Genomic DNA, 23,375 nt, shown 5'->3' with positions numbered 1-23,375 from the left:
TACATAAACAATTACACCACATTTTTAATTATCCATTAACAGTGATTATAAAACAAATAAATAAACTGAGTAAAGCAAACATTTGTAGCATTTACTAATAACCAGCAGGGATTACACAACACTTACACTGCATTCACTTCAATTACCAACACCAAATTATGCCTCATGTACACAGTTATTCAACATTATGCAAACCTACCTTAAGCTTTTCTGGATTTAAAAATACCTCTTGTTTTCCATCTCTTGATAGTGCTACTTCATGAGGGACAAGTCCAGAACATTGGCAGGTGCCTGGTTTATTGCTTAAATCACCATTCCTCACCTAAACGTCCTTCTTGTCAATTTAATGGTGAAAGCGATAAACATCAGCTCAGCAACATATTGCAGTCTTGCCTTTTTATACAAAGTCACCAGAGAGGTTTCTACATAGCTACCATAAAATATGGTAGTCATGATTTGGAATTGCCAGTGTTTGGACTGGGGTGGACAATTTAAAAAAATCACACAACACCAGTTTATAGTCCAACAGGTTTATTTAGAGGCACTAGCTTTCAAATTGCTGCTCCTTCATCAGGTGGTTGTGGAGCAGAATCATACAACACAGAATTTATAGCAACAGGATTGCAGTGTCATGGAATGTAATATTAAAAAAATTTAGCTTGAGTCTTTCATCTTTTAGAATGATCTCTTTAGTTTTGGTTCCTTCATTTATAAATCCCAGAACGTTTTTAAAGTTACATTCTCAAGATAGCTTTAGCAATAGGTGCCATCTCGGCTCAGAGAATACATTGAAGGTGTGATTTTAAAGTCTGCCTGTGTCCCAATGTTAAGCCAGACTGATACTATTTGTAAAGTGGAATTTACAAAATTTTACGTGGACCTATGCAGTTTTTGAGCAAAATAAAATGTAATTCTGCAGGTACAAATTCACCCCACAAACTTATGTGTGTGTTGCAGAGACTGGGTGAATGTGTGCATGTGGGTGTGTGTGTCTATGGGGATGTGAGTGTCTGTGTGAGGTGTGTTTGTGTGAGAGGGTGCATGTGTGGTTGCAAGTGTCGGGGTGTGTGTGAGCGTATGAGAAAGAGTCTGCATTGGTGTGTGGGTCTATCGAGTGTGTATGTGTATCTGTGTGTGTGTTTGTGTGTATGTGTATACATGCATGCATGCACTTGTGTGCGTGTGTGTGAGAATATATAGTGCAGTTCCACCAGTTAGGGGAATGCTATAGCGGTCCGGGACATTCAACCTTTGACTTTTGGGTGACTATTCTCCAAGACGGACTTCGGGACAGGCAACAATGCAAAGTGGCCGAGCAGAGGCTGATAGCCAAGTTCGGAACCCATGGGGATGGACTCAAGTGGGATCTTGGGTATGTGCCACACTACAGGTAGCCTCACTGCAATATACACTCACACACACATATACGCACAATCCTACAGACCCACACACCCTTGCAGACCCTCTGTCATACACAAGCTCTCTCTCATATGCTCACACACACACCCTACACTCGCACTCACACACGCACCCTCTCACAGATTTATATCCCATTACACTCACACATACACACACTCATTCAAAGACACTGACACCCCCCCCACACACACACACACACATGCACACATTCACTCAGTCTCTCCTGCACACACACACACACACACACACACACACAAGTTTGTGGGGTGAATTTGTACCTGCAGAATTACATTTTATTTTGCTCAAAAATTGTATAAATCCATGAATTCCACTTTATAAATAGAATCAGTCTGACCTAACATTGGGACACAGGCAGACTTGAACAAACCTAGATTACTGTGCAATATATCTTTTTAATTACATGACACTGATCTTTTGCTTTAACTTCTGTGTCTTATGATCCTGCCCCATTAGTTATCTGAAGGAGCGCCGCTCCGAAAGCTAGTACTTCCAAATAAACCTGTTAGACTATAACCTGGTGTTGTGTGATTGTTCTTTTAAAAAAACAAGACCTCAGTTAAAAATTTTAAGAATATATATTTAATATAATAACCCAAAATTTTGGAAGGTACAGGAGCTAAATGGAATCTGCATGTGTTAAAAACATTGTAACTTGAAAGTATTCGCCAGCAACAACAGTCAGCAGTAGGCTGACCTTCTGCGCTGAGTTAGATCCTAAATTCAACAACTTCTTGGATAATATCCCAAAAAGTATTTTATTCCCTCATTTTTTGCTGGAATATGGTCATACATGTAACAAGAACTAGCTGGCAACTCGCTCAAAGAGCATTTGTCTTCTTTGAGGGAGAACAATGAATTTTGGCAGCATATGCCAAACATGGGAGTATCAAGGCCCAATCAATTTTCAGCAGACACACAAACGTGTTTATCACAAGTGGTCACTGTCTAATGGTCAAGTTCAGGGACTCGTTTGTTCTTTGAGCACCCCCACCCGCGGGTGTCGAGACCGAATACACCCGCCCCTAGCACCAGTGTGATATCCGGGCGGTGCACATGCCCTACTGTATCCTCGGCATAGCGTGGTGGAGGAGGTCTATGTGTGGCTTTGACAGCTCCGTGCATTGAGTTAGTGCTGGAGGAGTGCCCTGCTGCAGCCAATGGGTTGGGGCACCACCTGGAGCTGCACATGTTTACAGAGAGGGGGCGGAGAGCGTTCATTCCGCCGGTACTCAGAGGAAATCTCCGCGAAAGCATGGAAACACTGACAACAGAGTACGGATCGGGTGCCCAGTCTCAGAAAGAGGCAAGGCGTTGCTGAGAGGACTGTGCAACGGGGGGAAAAAAAACCCTAATCCAAAAGCGGATGCATCATGTTCAATAATGCTCAGATGAACCACATTTTAGTGTACGGTAGTGAGTATTTATTTTAACCTGTTGAATGTTCAAGTGGCCACTAAATTATATGAACTCGGGATTAAAAAAAAGTCAAAAATCACACAACACCAGGTTATAGTCCAACAGGTTTAACTGGAAGCACTAATTGTTGGACTATAAGCTGGTGTTGTGTGATTTTTAACTTTGTACACACCAGTCCAACACCGGCATCTCCATATCATTTAAAAAAAAGTCCCACTGGCAAGTCAGCTCATTTGTGGGAAAGAAAGTGTTTGAATTCAAGAAACCAAATGATTTCCTAACTTTTCAATTGTTTACTCAAATTATTATCTTGAGATCTTGATATTTATTCGGGATGACTGTCATTCATGAATGTTCATTTATCTCATCTGCCTCTTTGGAAGTAAGGAACAGGGCAGTCATTCCAGTGTCTATGCAGAAATCCACTCCTAATTTTACAAGTTGCAATGTCAGCTTTGCGAAGGCTATGAAAACAAACAACTGCTCTGAACGCCGGGCGGTGTGAGGCTTGATTGTTTTTTTTAAGATATATGTAACAATTTCATTCGTTATTTTACAATTGCATCGGATTACGTAAAATAGAAACAAGCCAAATATATAATATATTATATATAAAGGGGTGGGTGGGGGGGGCGAAAAAGCTCGCGATGCAAGCCCGCCGTCCTGCAAAGAGGTCGATTTTGGGCAGCCGGGTCTGTGCTCCGAGTCCGGCCGGGGATGGGCAGCTCGTTCCCGGTGTGATCCAGGCGCTGAAATGCCAAAGCAGCGAGTCCGGGGGGCGGTGCAACTTCTACACGGTGATGCTGGAGGATGGCAGCTTGAGGGAATACCCGGAGGAGGAGATTGTGGTGGTGGGACCCGGCTTCCATAACCACGGCAGCAAAGGGCAGCTGAAATGCAGGGAAAAGGTGTGTATGTCACTTGACGTGAACTATGTGTGTGTGTGTGCTCGCTCGCCTCTGCATGCTAACGCTGCCACATCACTCACGGGAGCAGCAACACTTTACAACCTCCCCCCATCCTTCTATTAAGATGCAGTACAACCCGATTGAGTCGATCCGTTCACTCCCCTTGAGATGCTCAAGGTTTCCCCCCTTGACACGAGAGATATATGACAAATTCAGGAGGGCGGATCATTCATTCTGGCCCTGTGTGGACAGATTAAATCGCTGAGCCAGCACAGGTCTGGGTGAATTTAGTGATAGCCGGACTCGAATCCTAACCTGGCTACTGTAGGTTTTCCTGTACCTTTTGTCCTCGACAGGGATACCGAGTCAGAGTGACCCCTTTGGTGAAACGTGCAGACTTGGAATTTCATGCAGGGATGGTCATTTTGTCCCAGTCAGGACATAGATGTGAAAGTGCAGAAATCCCTTTCTGATGCACACTGAAGTCTTCAGACTGAGCGCAGTCGCTCAGTTCCACGCACGCATCAGAGAGAGAGAAAAAAACAGGAAGATAAATAAATACCCATCGGAAATCCCAGAAAAATTCGCGCCAAAATGCTGTGATCGGAGATCTCTCGCTCTTAGCAACCTGGGTTTTATTGTAGGGCAGCTGCAGTGTGTGGAGCGCTTGTTTACTGTGCTGTAATTAAATGCTGACATCAATCAATCCTTGGGGTTGAATGAAACACCAGCATCGTCAGGTGGGGCTGCGTTGTATCTTCTACAAGCGTGCCCCCAACCCTGAAGAATGAGGAGGGCAGGGCTTGGCAATTGTAAATAATTGAATATGTAGTACCCAGCATTTCTGGTCCTTTTTGGTCCGGACGCACCTCAAGGGATATTGGCCTTGGGACTCCGCCTCCCTCCTCTGTTGTTCGTTTATACTCCGTGGAGCTCTGTGGTTACAATGCACACTATAGCAATCAAATAATATGTTTGCTTAGTCACAAAAGAAAAATATTTCCACAGGAAAATATAATAAAAATAGCACCTTTGGAATTGTGCAATTGTATAGACTGCCAGTTTCGATCAATGTTAATGCCGGAGTTGATAGCGTTTCCAGATGTATTGGCATAGAAGTATGCATTTGGGACAAAGTTAGATGTCTTTTGAAAGTTACTGTTGGCCTCACTGTAAACATTGAAGACCTTTGAGATCCTTTGCTTTCCTGTTTCCTTTTTAATAATGTTTGACGCCAACATTTTAATGATAATTTATTACTTATTAATTTATAATATTTAAGAATATTGCATGCAGTTTGGATTTAGTATTCTAGAACTAGAATCTTAACATTTCTGGTTATAAATTACGTTAACATGAAGGTGAAGGACTAACCAAAGGTATCAAAACTAAATCCTCCAATTATTAACTCCCCCTGCAGCATTAAAGTGTATTTTGGGAACATGTGCCAAAATTAGGAAAGTTGTACTATCAGCTTAACATACTTGAAATCACAGCTCTTAACCACTGTCCTAGCTGTCTTCATTATTATTCATGCATATGTACAGCAAATTATACCCACTGGAGGCAGTAGGTCAAGAGGGGGGAGTGATTCCAGACTTCATGAAGGCCCAAGTCAAACAAAACATGGAAACCTCCTGCTGATGACCACCTACATCTTCCATTTGATGAACAGTTGATTCTCCTCTATTTTGATTACAACTTTTAAATAGCACTGAAAGCGGCAAAGTAGCAGAGTGGGAGATGTCAATGACCAACACCATGACTGCTTTGTAGCACCAGTGCTGACAACGCTGACTGAGTCCTTCAGCATAAAGGTAGCATGCTATTAGATTATTATCAGGCTGAGTCTACTGCAGGTAGCACGTGAACCAACATAAGGGAAAATCTGCTTGAGCTGGTCCTCACCAGTGTACCTGTTGCAAGTATAGCTGCCAATAACAATATTGATAGGAGTGATCAACACACCTTGTGGTGTTGAAATCCTGTCTTCTCACGGCAGACATGTTCTCTGGCATTACCATTGTACTAAATGTGATGGATTCATAACAAATGAACAGCTTTACAGGGCATTCATATGCAATAGGGATTGGCAAGATTATAATTCATTTTATTTATAATCTCATGGCTTGACAGGCCATTCAATCTTATCATTCCTATCAAACAATGGATCAACGAGCTGGGAATTTGTATTGCAGACGTTTCGTCCCCTGTCTAGGTGACATCCTCAGTGCTTGGGAGCCTCCTGCGAAGCGCTTCTGTGATGTTTCCTCCGGCATTCCTCCGTCCACCTAGACAGGGGGGCGAAACGTTTGCAACACAAATTCCCAGCTCGGCGAACAGAACCACAACAACGAGCACCCGAGCTACAAATCTTCTCCCAAACTTTGAATGGATCAACCTTTGTTCAGTGAGGAGCAGCATGGAAGAGAAAATGAGGTGTCAACCTGATGAATCTAATACACTGGTCTATGAGCATGCTCAACAGGAATTTGTATACTGTAGGCACAGCTAAGGTACCCTGCAACAAAGAAATCAGATGTAAGTCCTACAACTCTGTTACGTCAGTCATTAATGGTAGTGGGGAATTAAACAATTAAGTGAAGAGGATGAACCATAAACAATCATATTCTCACTGATGAGAAACTCAGCAGATCAGTGTAAAAGTACAAGTTTGGAATTATCTTTAGCTAGAAATGTGATGAGGTCCCATTATCACAAAAGCTAGATTTCAATTCAATTCAATTTATTCTGCATATGTCAGAAAATGGCTGAGCTCCCTGAATTCAGAACCCCAATATCCAGACAGTATTGCAGAATGTTTCTGTTCAAGCACTAGCTGAGCCTTTTGCAAAGCAGCTCCAGTACAGCCAATGGTTTATTCCTGACAACTTGGAAATGTTCTCTATTCAAAAGAACAGGGCAGATCCAGTTCAGCCTAATTTAAATGGTTTTATTCTAAATGATCAGCAGATTAATGGATGATGTAATTGACAGTGCTATCAAGTGTCATGCAGTAATGATCTGCCCATTGGTGTTCAGTTTGAGTTCCATGAGGATCACTTGGCTGCTGACCTCATTACAACCTTGGTGCAAGTGTGAACAAAGAGTTTGACTGTGCCGGTGAGTTGTGTCTGACTGCGTTTGACATTATAGCAGCGTTTGGCCAAGTATGGCATCAAGAAGCTTTCACCAAATTGAAGTCCATAAGAGTCCAGGAGAAACCTCTTCTCTGGTTGGAGTCGTACCTGGCAGAAGGGAAGATGTTTGTGTGAGTTGGAAGTCAGTCATCACAATCCTAGGCCTAACTAACCTCAGCTGTTTCAACAATGACTGAAGAGGTGATGTTTGTACTATTTTCTGTTGTTGCAGAAACTCAAATACTGAAGCAGCCTTCTGGCATTTAACAAGACCTGGACGACATCCAGGCTAGGGTTGATGGTGGCAAGTGACATGTGTACCACACTACTTTGATTAGATTCCCTACAGTGTGGAAACAGGCCTTTCAGCCCAATCAGTCCACACCGACCCTCCAAAGAGTAACCCAGTCAGACCCATTTCTCTCTTACTAATGCAGCTAACACTATGGGCAATTTGCCATGGCCAATTCACCTGACCTACACATCTTTGGACTGTGGGAGGAAACCGGAGCACCCGTAGGAAACCCACGCAGACACGGGGAGAATGTGCAAACTCCACATGACAGTCGCCCGAGGCTGGAATCGAACCTGGGACTATGGTGCTGTGAGGCAGCAGTGCTAACCACTGAGCCACCATGCTGCCCTTTTGCCTGGCAATGACCATCTACTGAAGGACAGAATCTTCCATTCATATTCATTTTATTAACCTTTGTCAATCTCTGGCCATCAACATCCTGGGGGAGTCATCATTGACCAGAAACTTAACTTGGTCACCCATAAACATACATGTAGATTACAGAAGCAGGTCAGAGGATGAATATTTTGCAGCAAGTAACTTGTCTTCTGACTCCCTGAGACCTGTCTATCATCTACAAGGGAAGAGTCAGATGGATAATTCAATGCTGTCCACCTTCTGGAAGAGTGGACTGAAAGACATGAAAAATCATAATCTGAAATCATGCTCTGCACCAGCAGTGTGCCATGGCAGCAGTGTGATCAGCCATAAAGTATACAATAACAACTCACTATAGCTTCTGTAACAACACCTCCTCAAACCACATTTCTTCAGTCAGGGAGTGGTTAATGTGTGGAACTCATTGCCGCAGGAGGCTGTGGAAGCCAAATCATAGAGTGTACTTAAGACAGAGATAGGTTCTTGATTAGTAAGAGCATCAAGGGTTCGAGGGAGAAAGCAGGAGAATGAGGTTGAGAAACTTATCAGTCATGATCAAATGGCAGAGCAGACTTGAATAACGGAGTGACCTCATTCTGCTCCTACTTCGTACAATCACAGACCTCTATTGCTTGAAAGAATGATGACAGCCGTGGCCTGGAAACACAACCATGTCAGAGCTCACCTTGAAGTTGCATGCCATCCAGATTTGGAACTAATTGCTATTCTCTTATTGGGAGAGCTTGCTGCCCAATGTGCAGAATGGAGACAACTTGTCCATCGAGCTATATTAGACTTTCATACCCACTGTCTTATTCATGAGGCAGGCAAATCGCTACCACCTTCTGAAGGGCAACCAGGGATGAGCAATGAATGCTGACCCAGTTAACGATGCCCATGCCCATTGAGCGAAGGAAAAAAAAATTACTGATTCAAATTCTAGAACTTACTCCATACCCCTAATCGCACTGTTGTTGTACTTACATAGTTCTTTGAGAGTTGCATCACAGGCTAACAGGGTGGTTAAGATGGTGTTTAGCACGCTTGCCTTTATTGCTCAGACCATTGAGTGTAGGAGTTAGAATGTCAGGCTGAGGTTGTAGAGGACATTGGTGAGGCCACTTTTAGAGTACCGTGAATAGTTCAGGTTGCCCTGTTATAACAAAGGATATTATTAAATTGGAGAGGGTTCAGAAATGACTTATCATGATGTTGCCAGGACTGAAGGGTTTGAATTATAAGAATAAACTGGGACATTTTTCACTGGAGCATAGGAGATTGAGGGATGACCTTATAGAGGTGTATAAAATCATGAGGCGCATAGATAAGGTGAATAGCAACAGCCATTTTCATAGGGTAGGGGAGTTCAAAACTACAGGGCATATGTTTAAGGTGAGAATAGAAAGATTTAAAAGGGCCCTGAGGGGCAACATTTTCACTCAGATGATGAGTCGTTTGTGGAATGAACTGCCAGAGGTAGTGATAGATGCAGGTACAGTTACAGTTACAATGTTTAAACAGCATTTGGATAGGTACATGGGTAGGAAAGATATGTGCCAAACACAGGCAAGTGGGACTAGTTTAGTTTGGGAAATTTTATAGTCTTGGACGGGTAGGCCTGAAGGGTCTGTTTCCATGCTGTATAACTCTATGACACTAAATCACACAGATTGCAGCATTTCAATAAGGTGACTGACCACCACCTTCAGTCGTGAAGAGCAATAAACACTGGCAGCAGTGTCCAATTTCTGATTGATTTAAAGTAATAATTTAATATCCCCATGTATATTTTGTTCTCATCTTTTCTCCCGTTTTGTGTTATCTTTATAACTGGCATGTCCCCTTGAATACCAGCATAATGAGCATGACTTGTACTGAAAAGCTGCTGTGAAAATTAATAATTGTGCTTTGATATGGTGCAATAACAGAGACCTAAAGCTTCAATATCTTGTGGTATTTGTTGTTAGTCTGGAGGATTTGGACTTATGATTTTACATGGTATACTGTTGTTCCAACTCAAAAGGCCTGCTAGAGAAGGGAGGGTAAAATGAAGGAAGATTTGGCCCAGTTTCCTCTGGCACAACATTAATGGGGTGTGTAGAGTGTAGAACAACACTGCTGCAAACTCAGCAGTAAATCTTCAGGCTGTAGGCTTAGTTGGGCAAGGTGTTTTGCAGAGAGAAGAATTAATTCATTTAAAAAATGCCTGGAATCATTTTGAGTATAATCTCTGACTGAAAGATTGATCCTGTAACTTGTATAATCGCAAGCACATTGTATTCTCTACAGTGCTTGTATTGTTGACTTGCTCACCAACTTTGTAATGTTTGATTAAGTTGCTAAACATAAATGTGCTGCTCATTTCGTAGGGTTTTAGAAGAACTTCAACAGTGCCTTTGTAATGCCTGATGAAGGGCTTATGCCCGAAACGTCGATTCTCCTGCTCCTCGGATGCTGCCTGACCTGCTGTGCTTTTCCAGCAATACACTCTCGACTCTGATCTCCAGCATCTGCAGTCCTCACTTTCACCTGGTGCATTTTTAATGCCAGGCTACACTGGATAAAAACGAAAATGATGAAATACTCTGATAGCATTTGTGGAGAGAGAAAGACAGTCAATGTGTTGAGTTGAATGTGTTTTTTTTCAGGAAAATGATTTGATTTCAAATTTTGAGCATCCACAGTATATTGCTTCTTTGACAGGATATGAGAACCCCTTTTAGCTCTTTAAAGTCAGAATTGAGAAGATTACTTAAATTTGACAACTAAGTTAAATTTGACAACTAAATCATTGTTTTCATTCGTTTCATGCTACACATGTCATTAAAGCCAGTCCCACCTTGCGCCTGCCCAAATGGGCTTGTGAAAATTTTGCACATTTGAATTATTTTGGCTGAGCTTTTTAAGCACCATCCTCCTTGCACGTGGTGAACAATGAAGTTAGTGTTTTCTCTGCTTGAAATGCAGGTCTAAGGGACTATTGTCTCCTGTGACTCTCTGAATCCAGTGCTATACAGGCTACCTCACAGAGAATCTGAAACTATATCCTTCTGTTTGTCAAACCAAACTGCCTGTTTCTGTTGGCAAATATGTTACACAAATGTACCTTTAACACCACATCACATCTCGATGAATGCACTTGAATGCTGTTGTGGGAATGAATGCCGTTAGATGGGAGTGAAATCAAATCATTTTATCTTAATGTCACCCTTTGGTTTCATGGCAGATATGAATAATTTATGTGGTTTATAAAGTTTTATGATTCCCTCTTCCAGAGTTGCAGGCCCTGTTGAAGAACTAACTTGTTTACAATCTGGTTTTGCTTACATTAGATAGTTGATTGAAATAAGTGTAAACCTTAACATTTTTTCAGCTTTGATAGAAGATTATTGTTTAATTCTCACCCATGACCTTCTGAGGTTTACAGAGGTTGGCAGATTTTAGCCTTAAGTAACTCCAAGCTTATTTGAGTCGCATTGACCATACTCTCCATCAAATCTTTCCCATTATTTTCAGGAACTCATCCTGAAAGCTTCCCCCGCCTCCTGTGGAATGTCTTGGTTGCAAGTTAGTTAACAATACAGCTACCTCCCTTAGTGTTTGATTCTCTAAAAAATTATGTTGCATGAAACTCTTTCTTTAGATCTGGCTGTAAGTCCGTAGTTGCTTATCTGGTTCTCAATCTAATTCCCTCACATTTATCTACAGTGAAAAGTTTGATTCATAAAACTGAATGGATATTCTAGGACACGTGAATCATGAACTCGATATTCGCAACAACTATCATGTTGGGTGATCTCAACTTTGTGATATTTTGCCTGTTAAATCTACAATTTGAGGGGGCACTGTGGGGATTCGGGTGGATTATATCCCTTCTGGTCCTATGATCTTTCTCTTGTTATAGACTAACCATTTCTGCAAGAGAGATGCAAAATAGCAGTGATTGTGTTCTCAGTCTGATTGGGTGATCTGCCTGAACAGCTGTAGTTTTGCACAGTGTGTAGAGTTGCATACGTGGCTCGCATGCTTTGTAAGATACAGTGTGAGACTGCTATGGGACAAGTTCTGAGTGTTGGGTAAGCAACAGGATTGTTGTACATTGAGCAGTGTGTTTTTGAAATGCGACGTGTGCATACATTCATACACTTTGACCTCCTGAGTAGGGAGTACAGTACATTCTTTCAGCCCTGCTGCTAGGTCTGTGGTGCTACATTCTGGGCATTGACCGTACTCTCTGTCAAATCTTTCTCATTATTTGTAGAAACTTATTCTTGAAGGCTACCTCCACCTCTGTGGAATAAGTTGGTTGCAAGTTAGTTAACAATACAGCCACCTTGCTTAGTGTTTGAATCTCTGAAAATTAGGTTGCATGAATCTCTTTCTTTAGATCTGGCTGTGAGTGCATTGTAGATGCACACTGACATCCTGTGTTGCAGCCAGCTTATCTGACAACCTTCAACTCTTCCTTCCTCCAAAAAGTACAACAGTGCTACTAATGTAGATATGAGAACAATATCTTCCAAACCCACAACTAGTGCCATCTAGAAGGACAAGGGCAGCAGATATAGGGGAACATCACTACATGCAAGTTTCCTCCAAGCTGCTCACCATCCTGACATGGAAAGATATCGCCATTCCATCGCTGTTGCTGGGTCAACATCCTGGAATTCCCTACCTGACATATTATAGGTCGGCTTATGGCACCGGGATGGAAGGGGTTCAAGGAGGCAGCTCACCACCACCTTCTCAAGGGCAACTAGGGATGGGCAATAAATGCTGGCCAGCTCATGTTGCCCACATCCTATAAGTGAATAAAAAAAGTTGTCAAGGTTCCAAACAGAAACATAAAAAATGAATAAACGAAAAGGCATATCAGTAGGCTGAAACTGTCCATGCCAACCTTTTGTAAGGTTTTTTTAAATCTGCATCTCTAAACAGCACTAGCTGAACTATTAGTATGAATGGTTAAACCCCACTCTCTGCAACTGGATCCTCAGTTTCCTCACCGACAGGCCGCAATCATAAAGATTGGGGACAATATTTCATCCTCACTAACACTCAACACTGGAGCCCCCCAGGGATGCATACTCAGCCCCCTACTGTACTCATTGTATACCCATGACTGTGTCGCCAAATACCAGACTAATGCCATTTACAAGTTTGCTGATGACACCACCATAGTCGGTCGAATCTCAGATGGCGACGAAACAGACTACAGACGGGAGGTGGAAGACCTGGAAAAATGGTCCACTGAGAACAACCTAGCTCTCAACGCCAGCAAAACAAGGAACTCCTTCATGCACCTCCTTCCCCCCCCCCCACCCCCCCCCCCCCCCCACACACACACACACACACCCACACACACACGCATTAACAGCACAGAGGAGGAACAAGTGGAGAGTGTCAAGCTCCTGGGAGTGGTCATCCATAGCAAGCTTTCTTGGTCTCTTCATGTGGATGCACTGGTTACAAAGGCCCAACAATGTCTGTCCTTCCTCAGGCAGCTGGGGAAATTTGGCATGACGGTAAATACTCTTTATAGGTGCGCTATCGAGACCATTCTGTCTGGATGTATCTCTGCCTGGTATGGTAACTGTACCATTCAAGATTGGAGACGGTTACAGAGAGTGGCCCAGACAATCACAAAGGCCAACCTCTCATCTATAGAATCAATCTACCAGGCCCGCTGTCAAGGAAAGGCTATGTGATCTGCCTGTATTGCTCGCAAGACAAAGCTTTTCACTGTGCCTCAGTACATGTGGCAATAAATTCAATTCAATTCAATTTAATTCGATTCAATTCAATCTGCACTGCATACTGGCAGGTTGGAGGAACAGTTATTGTTTTAATGGTGTTCCAGATTTAATTATATGTATCTGATGGAAAATAGATAGGTGCTTCATGGACTAATGAAAGATCAGATCGTAACACTGGACATAGTGTTAAAGTGATTATTAGTGTTACAGTTCTTTGCTGGTTTTTCTGTTTGCCTTTGATTACTTGACATAACTGATTTGAAAATCTACCCTCCTGACTTTTACTTCACATCGTTTTGGAGGAGGTTTTTCAGTATATTTCATCTTACGATCCTTTTATTAAAGATTGACATGTACACACATTTCTTCCAATAATCCATAGTAAGATTCTTCTCTTGAATAAATTTGCTTAAAATTAGTTAACAACAGAGAAGTTTGACACTGAAAGTGCAATTGAAAGAAGGTGAGAGCACACATGCAAATCTATTGTAGCAGGATACATTTACAGCAAAAGATTGGAGTTGCCTGCAGAGTTCATTGTCAATGAATGTTATGTAAGTTTAAGATGAAAGCATATTCAAGAGAATGTTCCTGATCTATCCTTAATCTGTTTCGGTGAACAAAGGAAAAATAGATATTTGCATTTATTATTTTACTAATTAAAATTAATGAGTATTCCAAGGAGCACTTTGAATTCCCTATTCTGCCTGTGAGGAGCATTGTCAATTGAGGACAGCTGGTCAGGATTATGTATTGTTGAATTTTCAAGAACTGTAATAACCTGTTACTTCAGATGTATCAAAAGATTTGATCCGTGATAGAATGCATTGCAAGTGGGCAGCAGGAAAATAGGTCTTTTGTTATTTTTATTAATATATTCAGTATGCCAATGTTCACAACAAATGCCAGGAAGAATATTGGAATTAAAATTTGCTGCTATTGTTCACCAATATTAGATGAGATAAAATAGTGTTGGAGCTTAACAAACCAAATCTATATGCAGCATCCTTTATGGTATATCCTCAGAGATAGGTGGATGAACATGCATTTAAATAGTTCAATGAATTGGATGTTGTGCATTGTTCCTGCAGCTGAATTGCAATGGTCGAGATACATCATCAGTTGTGTCATTGCAAGATCAAAACCATACTGAAAACCATCAGAAGGTGTTGGAACAGCAGCTACCCCTAGTGAGGAAGATTGAAGCTATGAAAATACTGGAAACTAAAAAGATCAGCTGGATTCAGGATCATGAGAAGGATCACATGCGTCCTGTTGTTTCAGATCAGAAAAGAAAAGTTGTTTCTTCAAACATCGATGTGCCACGTACCAGGTAGGAGAGTCATCGTTTTAAAATAAGCAGCTCGTTAGATCATGTTTTTCCTCAGTGTAGTAGCCTTTATTTATAATACAGACAAATAGAACATGCTGGACAACACACAGCAGGTCAGGCAGCATCAATGGAGAGAGAAATAGAGGTTGTATTTCAGGTCAGTTATGTTTCATCACATTTATGGTTAGGCAGGAAGGGAGAGTGTACACGCAGTAGCAAAACCTTGGGTCAGCGATGGCAAAAGTTGGAAGTATAGAAACAGAAGTTGAGCGATGGATTGGTTCTGGTTAAAGCAATTGGGAGAAATGCAATTCAATGTTATGCGACTGAAAATTATTACAAAGTACAAGACAGTTGCAGCTGACGGGAATCAGATCTGTGGAAGATATACCTTCTCAGGAGCAGATAACAAGGAAGATGAGGCTGGAGGCTTTCTCTTGCATTTGGGCAGCTGGCTAAGGCTGACAATAGATCAGAGTTACAATACAAGAAAATAGCTGGAAATTAAAAAAATGTTATTTTTAAATGAGTAGCTATTTAGAGTTCACTATACAACACAAGCAAAAGGGAAATAAACTCAAGTCAATAATGTAAAACAAAGATGCTAGAGATCTGAAACAAAACCCAAAATTGTTGGAGAAACTCAGCGGGTCTGGCAGCAACTGTGGAGCAAAAGCAGAGTTAACATTTTGAGTCCGGTGATGCTTCAAGTCAAGACCAAGTAAGGTAACGTAAAATAAAGACATGGCAGGATAGCACGATTGTGTGGAATGTAACATGAGGGAAGGTTGTAGATGCTACCTTACGTATCCACATGTATTCAAATGACCTTCTTCTGTTCTATGACAATTCAATAGGTGTCCATGATAACCAGATCCAGAGACCCAGGTAATGTTCTGGGGACCCAGGTTTGAATTCTGCCAGGGCTGATAGCAGAATTTGAATTCAATTAAAAAAAAATCTGGAATGAAGAGGCTAATGATGGCCTTGAGTGCATTGTCGATTGTTGGGAAAGCCCATCTGGTTCAGGAAGGTCCTTTATGGAATGAAATTGCCATCCCTACCTGCTCGAGCCTACATGTGACTTCAGACCCACAGCAATGTGCTTGACTCTTAACTGCCTTCTGGAATGGGCAATAAATGCTGGACAAGCGAGCGATATCCCATCAATGAATAAAATAACATGTGCATGATGTGTCATCAGCTGCCGAACCATGAGCTCCAGGACAAGCTTGGAACTTGATCGGCAGCTGGTGGCACTGTGGCGTAATGGAAGGCCAGGAGCCTTATGGGTAGCACATAAAGAACTATGGTCACACCAAAGATTAGAGCAAGAAGGCAGAGAAAGAAAAGGTGACTGCCAAACAAGTCAAGAATACTAGAAGTCCTCATGGAGTCTTCTTCACGAATTGGTTTTCTGTTTCGGATGTTGTTGAGGGCATTGATTCCTTGGAGGAGAGAGGACAGAGCTATTGTTCACCAACACTAGATAGGATAAAATAGTGGTAGAGCTTAAGAAACCAAACCTGTATGCAACATCCTCTATGGTATATCCTTAGAGTTAGGTGGATTAATATGCATTTGATTGATTCTGTAAATAGGATGTTGTGCATTATTCCTGCAGTTGAATTGCAATGGTCTTTGTGGCACCACAGGTAACTCTGCTGTCTGGGAGAGGAGGAAGAAGGAGGAAAGATCATTAATTGGGAGTGTAGGAGAGGGCTGACAGTTGTTTCTGTGAGCTTAGATTTTCTCAAGCATGGTATGTTGCCTCCTAGCGAAGAGTTACAGAGCAGCGACAGCAACATCTTCTGGGGAAGGGTGAAAACCCTCCCAAATTGTTCACATTGATACCAATAACTTAGGACCTTGTCAATTTCTTACCTGAAAGCAGATGCTAAGGAGCTAGTAAGGAGATTGAAAAACAGCAGCTTTACAGCAGTAATCACAAAACTACCTCTGTTTCCACATGCCAGTGAGCACAGAAATAAGAGGATGGTGTGCACTGAAGTTCTTTGCACTTTCTTTCTAGCATTTTCTCCAGACTTGGACAGTGCTACAGTGTTTTATCTTTTTAAATGGGGGAGGGGAACATAGTTCAGTTTCAGAGAGGAGAATGCGAGCACTGCAGATGCTGGAGATCAGAGTCGAAGAGTGTGATGCTGGAAAAGCACAGCTGGTCGGGCAGCATCCGAAGAACAGGAAAATCGACGTTTGGGCATGAGCGATTTCCTGATGAAGGGCTTATGGCCAAAACGTTGATTCTCCTGCGCCTTGGATGCTGCCTGGCCGGCTGTGCTTTTCCAGCGCTACACTTTTCGACGTAGTTCAGTTTCACTTTCAGAGCACTGGTAATATGTTCTACGTCTCTGTCATTTCTCTGCCGTCCACTGGTAAACTTATTTAGTTTTGATGCTATGTCTGTGAGGAATCCCAAGTCAGGCCACTGTACATTTTCTGACAGTTTACTGGGTATTTCATTCAGTTAACATAAATGACTCGGATGAGAGAATCAAATGGAACATTTCCAAGTTTGCTGATGACACAAAACATAGTGGGATTATGAGTTGTGAGGAGGAGGCAAGGAGGCTTCAAGGTGATTTAGACAAGTTGAGTGAGTAGGCAAACAATTGACAGGTCCAGTACAATGTGACTAAATGTAAAGACGTACACTTCGGTGTGAAAAACAGAAAGGTAGAGTATTGTTTAAAAGGTGATTGGTTGGGAAACGTGGATGCACAAAGGAATCTGGGTATCAGTGTGCACCAGGAAGGTGTAACAAGTGATTCAGAATGCAAATGGTATTGCCTTCCTTGCAATTGGATTTGATTTGAGTTCAGAAGTAGGAAGAGTCTTGTTGCAGTTATACAGGGCCTTGGTGAAACTTAGACTTGACCTATTGTATGTATTTTTGATAACCCTACCTAAAAAAGGATATCCTTGCCATAAAGAGAATGCTGAGCAGTTTCACTAGGCAGCTACCAGAGATGTTGTGTTGATTCAACCTTACCTCTATAGAAGGATGAGAGGGGGAATCTGATTGAAATGTATTCATTCTAACTAGACAGATTAGTCAAATCTGAGTAGGATGTTTCCCCAGTTTGGGGAGTCTAAAGGGTCAGTCTCTGGGTGCAATGTAAACCATTTAGGACTAAGATGAGGAACCATTTCTTTCCTCAAATCTATGGAATTCTGCACCACAAGTACGGGAGGCAATGTCACTGAATTCAAGAAAGAGACGGATAAAGTCTTTTATTTAACTGCATCAAGGGATATGGTGAGGAAGCGGGAATATGGCATTGGGATAGAGGATTAACCATGATCAGCTGAAACTAGTGTCCTTGGGGAAGTATTTGCTAGTGCGGTCGGGGAGGGGTTAAGCTAAAATGGCGGGGGAGGGGCTTTACACAGGGGGAGAGAGTGTGTGAGAGAGAAAGAGAGAGAGAGAGAGAGAAACAAGGACAAAATCAAAAAGCAGATTTGGAAATCCGAAAACTAGGCAGAAAATTCAAGCCACCATTCAAAATAAACTAAACATGACTAGAAATATTAAGAGGCCAAGACTTGGGTTTAATGCTTGGAGCATTTGTAAAAAAAAAGTGGGTGAATTAGTGGTGAAAATAGATATAAACAGATACAATATTGTTGGGATTAATGAGATGTAGGTGCGGGGAAACCAAGAAGGAACTGAATATCGAGGGGTATTCAGATTTTAGGAAGGATAGTGAAAGAGGAAAAGGAGGTGTGATATCATTGCTGGCTAAAGAGGACATTACATTGTAGTGAGGAAGGACCTTTACCCCATTAAAGTGGAATCCAGATGGAGAGAACTTAGAAACACAACGAGGCAGAAACCAATAGTGAGTGTTGAATTTAAACTCCCAAACCCCAAATTTACACGGCAAGGGAATGTGGATGAGTGGTGAGACTGACTGTTAGAAATGCTCAAGGGTAAAGCTTGTTTGAATATTTTGTTAGAGTACTTCAATGTTTTTAACAAGCAGATAATGAGGGGCCTGTAGATGAATTGTATCTTGACATCCAGAAGCATTTGATAAGATGTCATACAAAAGGTTAATGCCCAACTTAAGACCACATGTGGTTAGGGATAATATACTAACTTGGGTAGAAAGCGGAGAGTTGGCATTAAGGGACCTCCTTCTGGTAGGCAAGCTGCAACTAGTGGAATGACACAGGGTTCAGTTCTTGACCATTTGTAATCTATAGTAATGACTTGGATGCAGATACAGAATGTAGTGTAGCCAAACTTGACATGGTGGCACAGTAGTTAGCACTGCTGCCCCACAGTGCCAAAGACCTGGGTTCAATTCCCGCCTCAGGCAACTGTTTGTGTGGAGTTTGCACATTCTCCTCGTGTCTGCGTGGGTTTCCTCCCACAGTCAAAAAATGTGCAGGTTGGGTGAATTGGCCATGCTAAATTGTCCAGAGTGTTAGGTGAAGTGGGGAATGGGTCTGAGTGGGTTGCTCTTCGGAGGGTCAGTGTGGACTTGTTGGGCCGAAGGGCCTGTTTCCACACTGTAAGTAATCTAGAACTACAATACAATATTTCTCATATTAGGGCGGCACGGTGGCACAGTGGTTAGCACTGCTGCCTCACAGCGCCAGGGACCTGGGTTCAATTCCCGACTCAGGCGACTGACTGTGTGGAGTTTGCACATTCTCCCCGTGTCTGCGTGGGTTTCCTCCGGGTGCTCCGGTTTCCTCCCACAGTCCAAAGATGTGCTGGTCAGGTGAATTGGCCATGCTAAATTGCCCGTAGTGTTAGGTAAGTGGTAAATATAGGGGGTCTGGGTGGGTTGCGCTTCGGCGGGTCGGTGTGGACTTGTTGGGCCGAAGGGCCTGTTTCCACATTGTAAGTAATCTAATCTAAAATAGGTGGGAACATCAGTTGCAATGAAGAAGCAAGAAATTTACAAATGGAAAAGGATAAATTAGATGAATGTGTCAAAATTTGCAACTGAAGTTTAACACGGATAAATGTGACATTATCCATTTCAGTCTGAGGAAATAAAAGGAACTTATTATCTGAATGGAGAGAATCTTCAAAATGATTCCTTGCAGTGGGATCTGGGTGTCCTCATGCATGACTTGCAACATTTGCAGGGAGTGCAGATAGTTAGGAGGGTAACTGGAATTTTGGCATTTAATACTAAAGGGGTGAGGTATAAAAGAAGGAAAGTGTTGTTGCAACTGTACAAGACACAACTGAAGTACTGTATACAGTTTTGGTCCCCTTACTTGAAGAAGAATGCATTTGAAGCAGTTAGGACATTAAGATAGATTGATTTGAGAAGAAAGGCTTGTATTCTGAGGAGAGATTGAACAGTTTGGGCCTAAACTCATTAGAGTTTGGAATAAGTTTAAAAATCACACAACACAACCTATAGTCAAATAGGTTTATTTGGAAGTACAAGCTTTCAGAGCGCTGCTCCTTTATCAGTTAGCTAGTAGGGCAGGATCATACAACACGGAATTTAGAGTAAAAGATTGAAGTGTTATACAACTGATGCGATGTATTAAATAAACCTAGATTACTGTTAAGTCTTTAATCACTTAGAATGGGTTGCAGGTTTCAGTTCATTAATATGTAAATCCCAGAATGCCTTTCAAGTCACATTCTCAAGGTAACATAAGGTTTTTTAAAATAGGTGACATCTCAGTTCTATATTCCAACCTTGAGTCAGACTGGTTCTATTTCCAACATAGGAGTTTTTAAAATGTCACATGGACAGTCACTGGAAATAGAACCAGTCTGGCTCAAGGTTGGAATACAGACAGACTCTAACCTCACCCCTTTAATACATTGTCTGAGCTGAGATGTCACTTTTTTAAAAAACTCTTAAGTTATTTAGGGAATGTGACTTGAAAGGAGTTCTAGGATTTACATATTAATGAATTGAAGGCTGCAAACCATTCCAAGTGATTGATGACTTAATAGCAATCTAGGTTTGTTCAATACGTGGCATCAGTATGACACTTTGATCTTTTACTATAAGTTCCGTGTCCTAGCTTCCTGACGAAGGAGAAGCACTCACAAAGCTTGTACTTCTAAATAAACCTGTTGGACTATAACCTGGTGTTGTGTGATTTTTAACTTTGTCCACCCCAGTCCAAAACCTGTATGTCAGAGTTTGGAAGGACGGGAAGAGATTTAGTTGAAGTATATAAGATACTAAAGGGGATTGACAAAGTAGACATAGAGCAGCTGTTTCCCCTTTTGTGTGAATCTAGAATGAGAGGGCACAGTTCTAGATTAAAGTCAGATTCAAAATATATGAGGAGGAATCACTTCTCTCAAAGAGTCATGAATCTGTGGAATTCACTTCCTCAGAGTGCAGTGACACTGACTAAATTTAATGAGGAGGTAATAGCCTTGTTCAGATGGTAGAAGATTGGCAAAGTAAATTCAATCCAGAGAAGTGTGAGGTAATGGATTTTGGGAGGGGGAGGGGTAAAATGGCTGGGGAATACACAATAAACAGGAAGATATGAAGGTGGTTGAGGAGGTGAGAGCCTTTGGAGTGAATATTCACAGGTCGTCATATAGGTGGCAGAATGATAGGTAAGGTGCTAAAGAAAACAGGTGAAATGCTTCCCTTTATTGGAAGAGGTATACAATACAAAAGCAATGTTGGAACTGTACGAACCAGTGGTCAGGCTATAGCTAGAGTTTTGTATGCAATTCTGATCATCACATTACTGGAAGGAAAGAGTTGCTGTGGAAGGAGTACAGAGGAGATTTACAGGAATTTTGCCAGGGCTTGAAAATTGCATTGTGGTGATAGATTACATCAGCTAGCGCTCTTTTCTTTAGAATGAAGGAAACTGAGGTGGGACTTAATTGAAGTGCACAAAATTATGAGGGCTCCAGTTAGACAGGAAGGTGCTGACTCCCTAAGCGATGAGGTCAAATTCCAAGGAACACAGAATTAAGATGAAGGGTAGAAAGATTAGAGGGGAGATGAAAGCTTTTTAACCACAGGGTGACTAATGTCAAGATTTTGATGGCAGTGTTCATGGTAGATGCAGAAAACCTTGACTTGTTTAGAAGGAGCCTGGAATCTGCATCTGAAGTGTTGAACAGGCAAGATAGCCTCTTTCTATACTTCACCCTTTACAATGGTTGTGAAACCAGCCATGTCACATTGTGCAGAGACCTTAGCAACATCAAGGAGAGATGAGTGGCTAGATGCTAATGAGATGTATGAAGCCATGAGAAACGGGGAAAGAAATTAAATATTAGTACGTCCTGGTGGGGAAGGTAAGTGAAGAGTCTGGAAGAATTGAGTAAAGTAGCCAAGAAGAATTTGAATTGTTATTATCTGTTGCGGAAACCGAGAGGAAACATGGTGAGGTGAATAATGGAGATGGGATTGATGGGAAGAGAGAGATAAGGAAAACCTAAAGCCAGTTCAGAAATGCAGGAGGGGATGAATTAGAAGCAGTGGGATTTGAAGAGGGATGGATGACTGGCAGGAGGAGATGGAGAAGGGTGATCAACCAGCATTGTGGCTTCACACCAAGTGAAATGGGTGAAGCTGAAAGAATGAGAAGAAGCTTCTAATGTTTTGTAAGAGTAAAATTATGGCAAAACGCGTTGCCTATTTCGGGTTTTCGCTGATACAAACATAATTTATCTTGAAAGTTCATCAACCTGAAACGTTAACTCTGTTTCTCTCTCCACAGAGCTAGGGGGCAGATAATGGAGTAGTGGTACTATCACTAGACTCGTAATCCAGGGGCCCAGGCTAATGTTCTGGATACATGAGTTCAAATCTCACTGTGGCCGCTGGTGGAATTCAAACCTAATCTCATTAATAGTGACCATGAAGCTATTACCAATTGTTGCAAAAACCCACCTGGTTCACTAACATACTTTAAGGAAGGAAGTCCAACCTACTTGTGACTCAAGACCTACATCAATGTAGTTGATTTTTAAATGCTGTCTGAAAAGGCATGTCAGGCCACTAAGTTCACTTTTGGTCTGTGATCAAGTAGAGGTGGATGTGATTGTAGATGAGGACTCAATGGCCAATCATTGAGACGCAATTGTCCAACAGTTATAAGGTTCGTGTGGGCAATGTGTCAACAACGATCGAGTATAAAATTATTGAAGTTTTGCTAAAATTGTCAGAACATACCTGAACTACTGCAAACTGTTTTGATCCCCTTTTATAAAGAAAGATGCCCAGAGGAACCTCAATTATCCAAAAGTTGTGGACAGCAGTATTTCTTTTGGATAATCGAGGTTTCTCTGTACTGGGGTTGGAGATAGCCAGAGAAGGTTCACTAGGTTCATTCTGGGAATGCAAGAGTTTTCCGATGAGGAGAGTTTGAGTCAGTTTGCGTTGTACTCATTGGAGTTTAGAAGAACGTGAGGAGATCCTGTTGAAACATGTAAGATTCTTAATGGGCTTTATAGAAAGGGAGAGGTTGTGAGAGAGTCTTGGGCCAGAAGGTCAAATCTCAGAATAAAAGGCTGTCCATTTAAGACAGAGATGGAGAGGAATTTTTTCTCTCAGAGGTTAGTGAATCCGTGGAATTCCTCACCACAAAGGACTATCAGGACTGGGCCATTATTTGTATTCAAAGCTGACATAGACGGATTTTTAATCAGTAAGGGCATCAAATGTTATTGGAATAAGGCAGGAGAGTGGAAATAAGGATTATCAGATTAGCCATGATCTC

At 41.8% G+C, this 23,375-nt stretch overlaps 1 protein-coding gene across 2 annotated transcripts in view; it reads left to right on the top strand.

Moving 5' to 3' along the window:
• Positions 1 to 3,495: 3,495 nt before the first annotated feature.
• znf704 (zinc finger protein 704) overlaps positions 3,496 to 23,375 on the top strand; it is a 180,627-nt gene continuing 160,747 nt past the window's right edge. For both annotated transcript variants that reach the window (XM_060824157.1, XM_060824156.1), the window contains exons 1-2: positions 3,496 to 3,764; positions 14,425 to 14,666. In XM_060824157.1, the coding sequence (XP_060680140.1) occupies positions 3,504 to 3,764; positions 14,425 to 14,666 (503 nt within the window). In that variant the 5' untranslated portion in view covers positions 3,496 to 3,503. The remainder of the gene's footprint in view (positions 3,765 to 14,424; positions 14,667 to 23,375) is intronic.

Source organism: Hemiscyllium ocellatum, chromosome 4 (assembly GCF_020745735.1).
Source record: "Hemiscyllium ocellatum isolate sHemOce1 chromosome 4, sHemOce1.pat.X.cur, whole genome shotgun sequence".
Classification (NCBI taxonomy): Eukaryota; Metazoa; Chordata; class Chondrichthyes; order Orectolobiformes; family Hemiscylliidae; genus Hemiscyllium; species Hemiscyllium ocellatum.
Note: the sequence above shows the minus strand (reverse complement) of the source record. Positions and strands in the feature narration are given on the sequence as shown.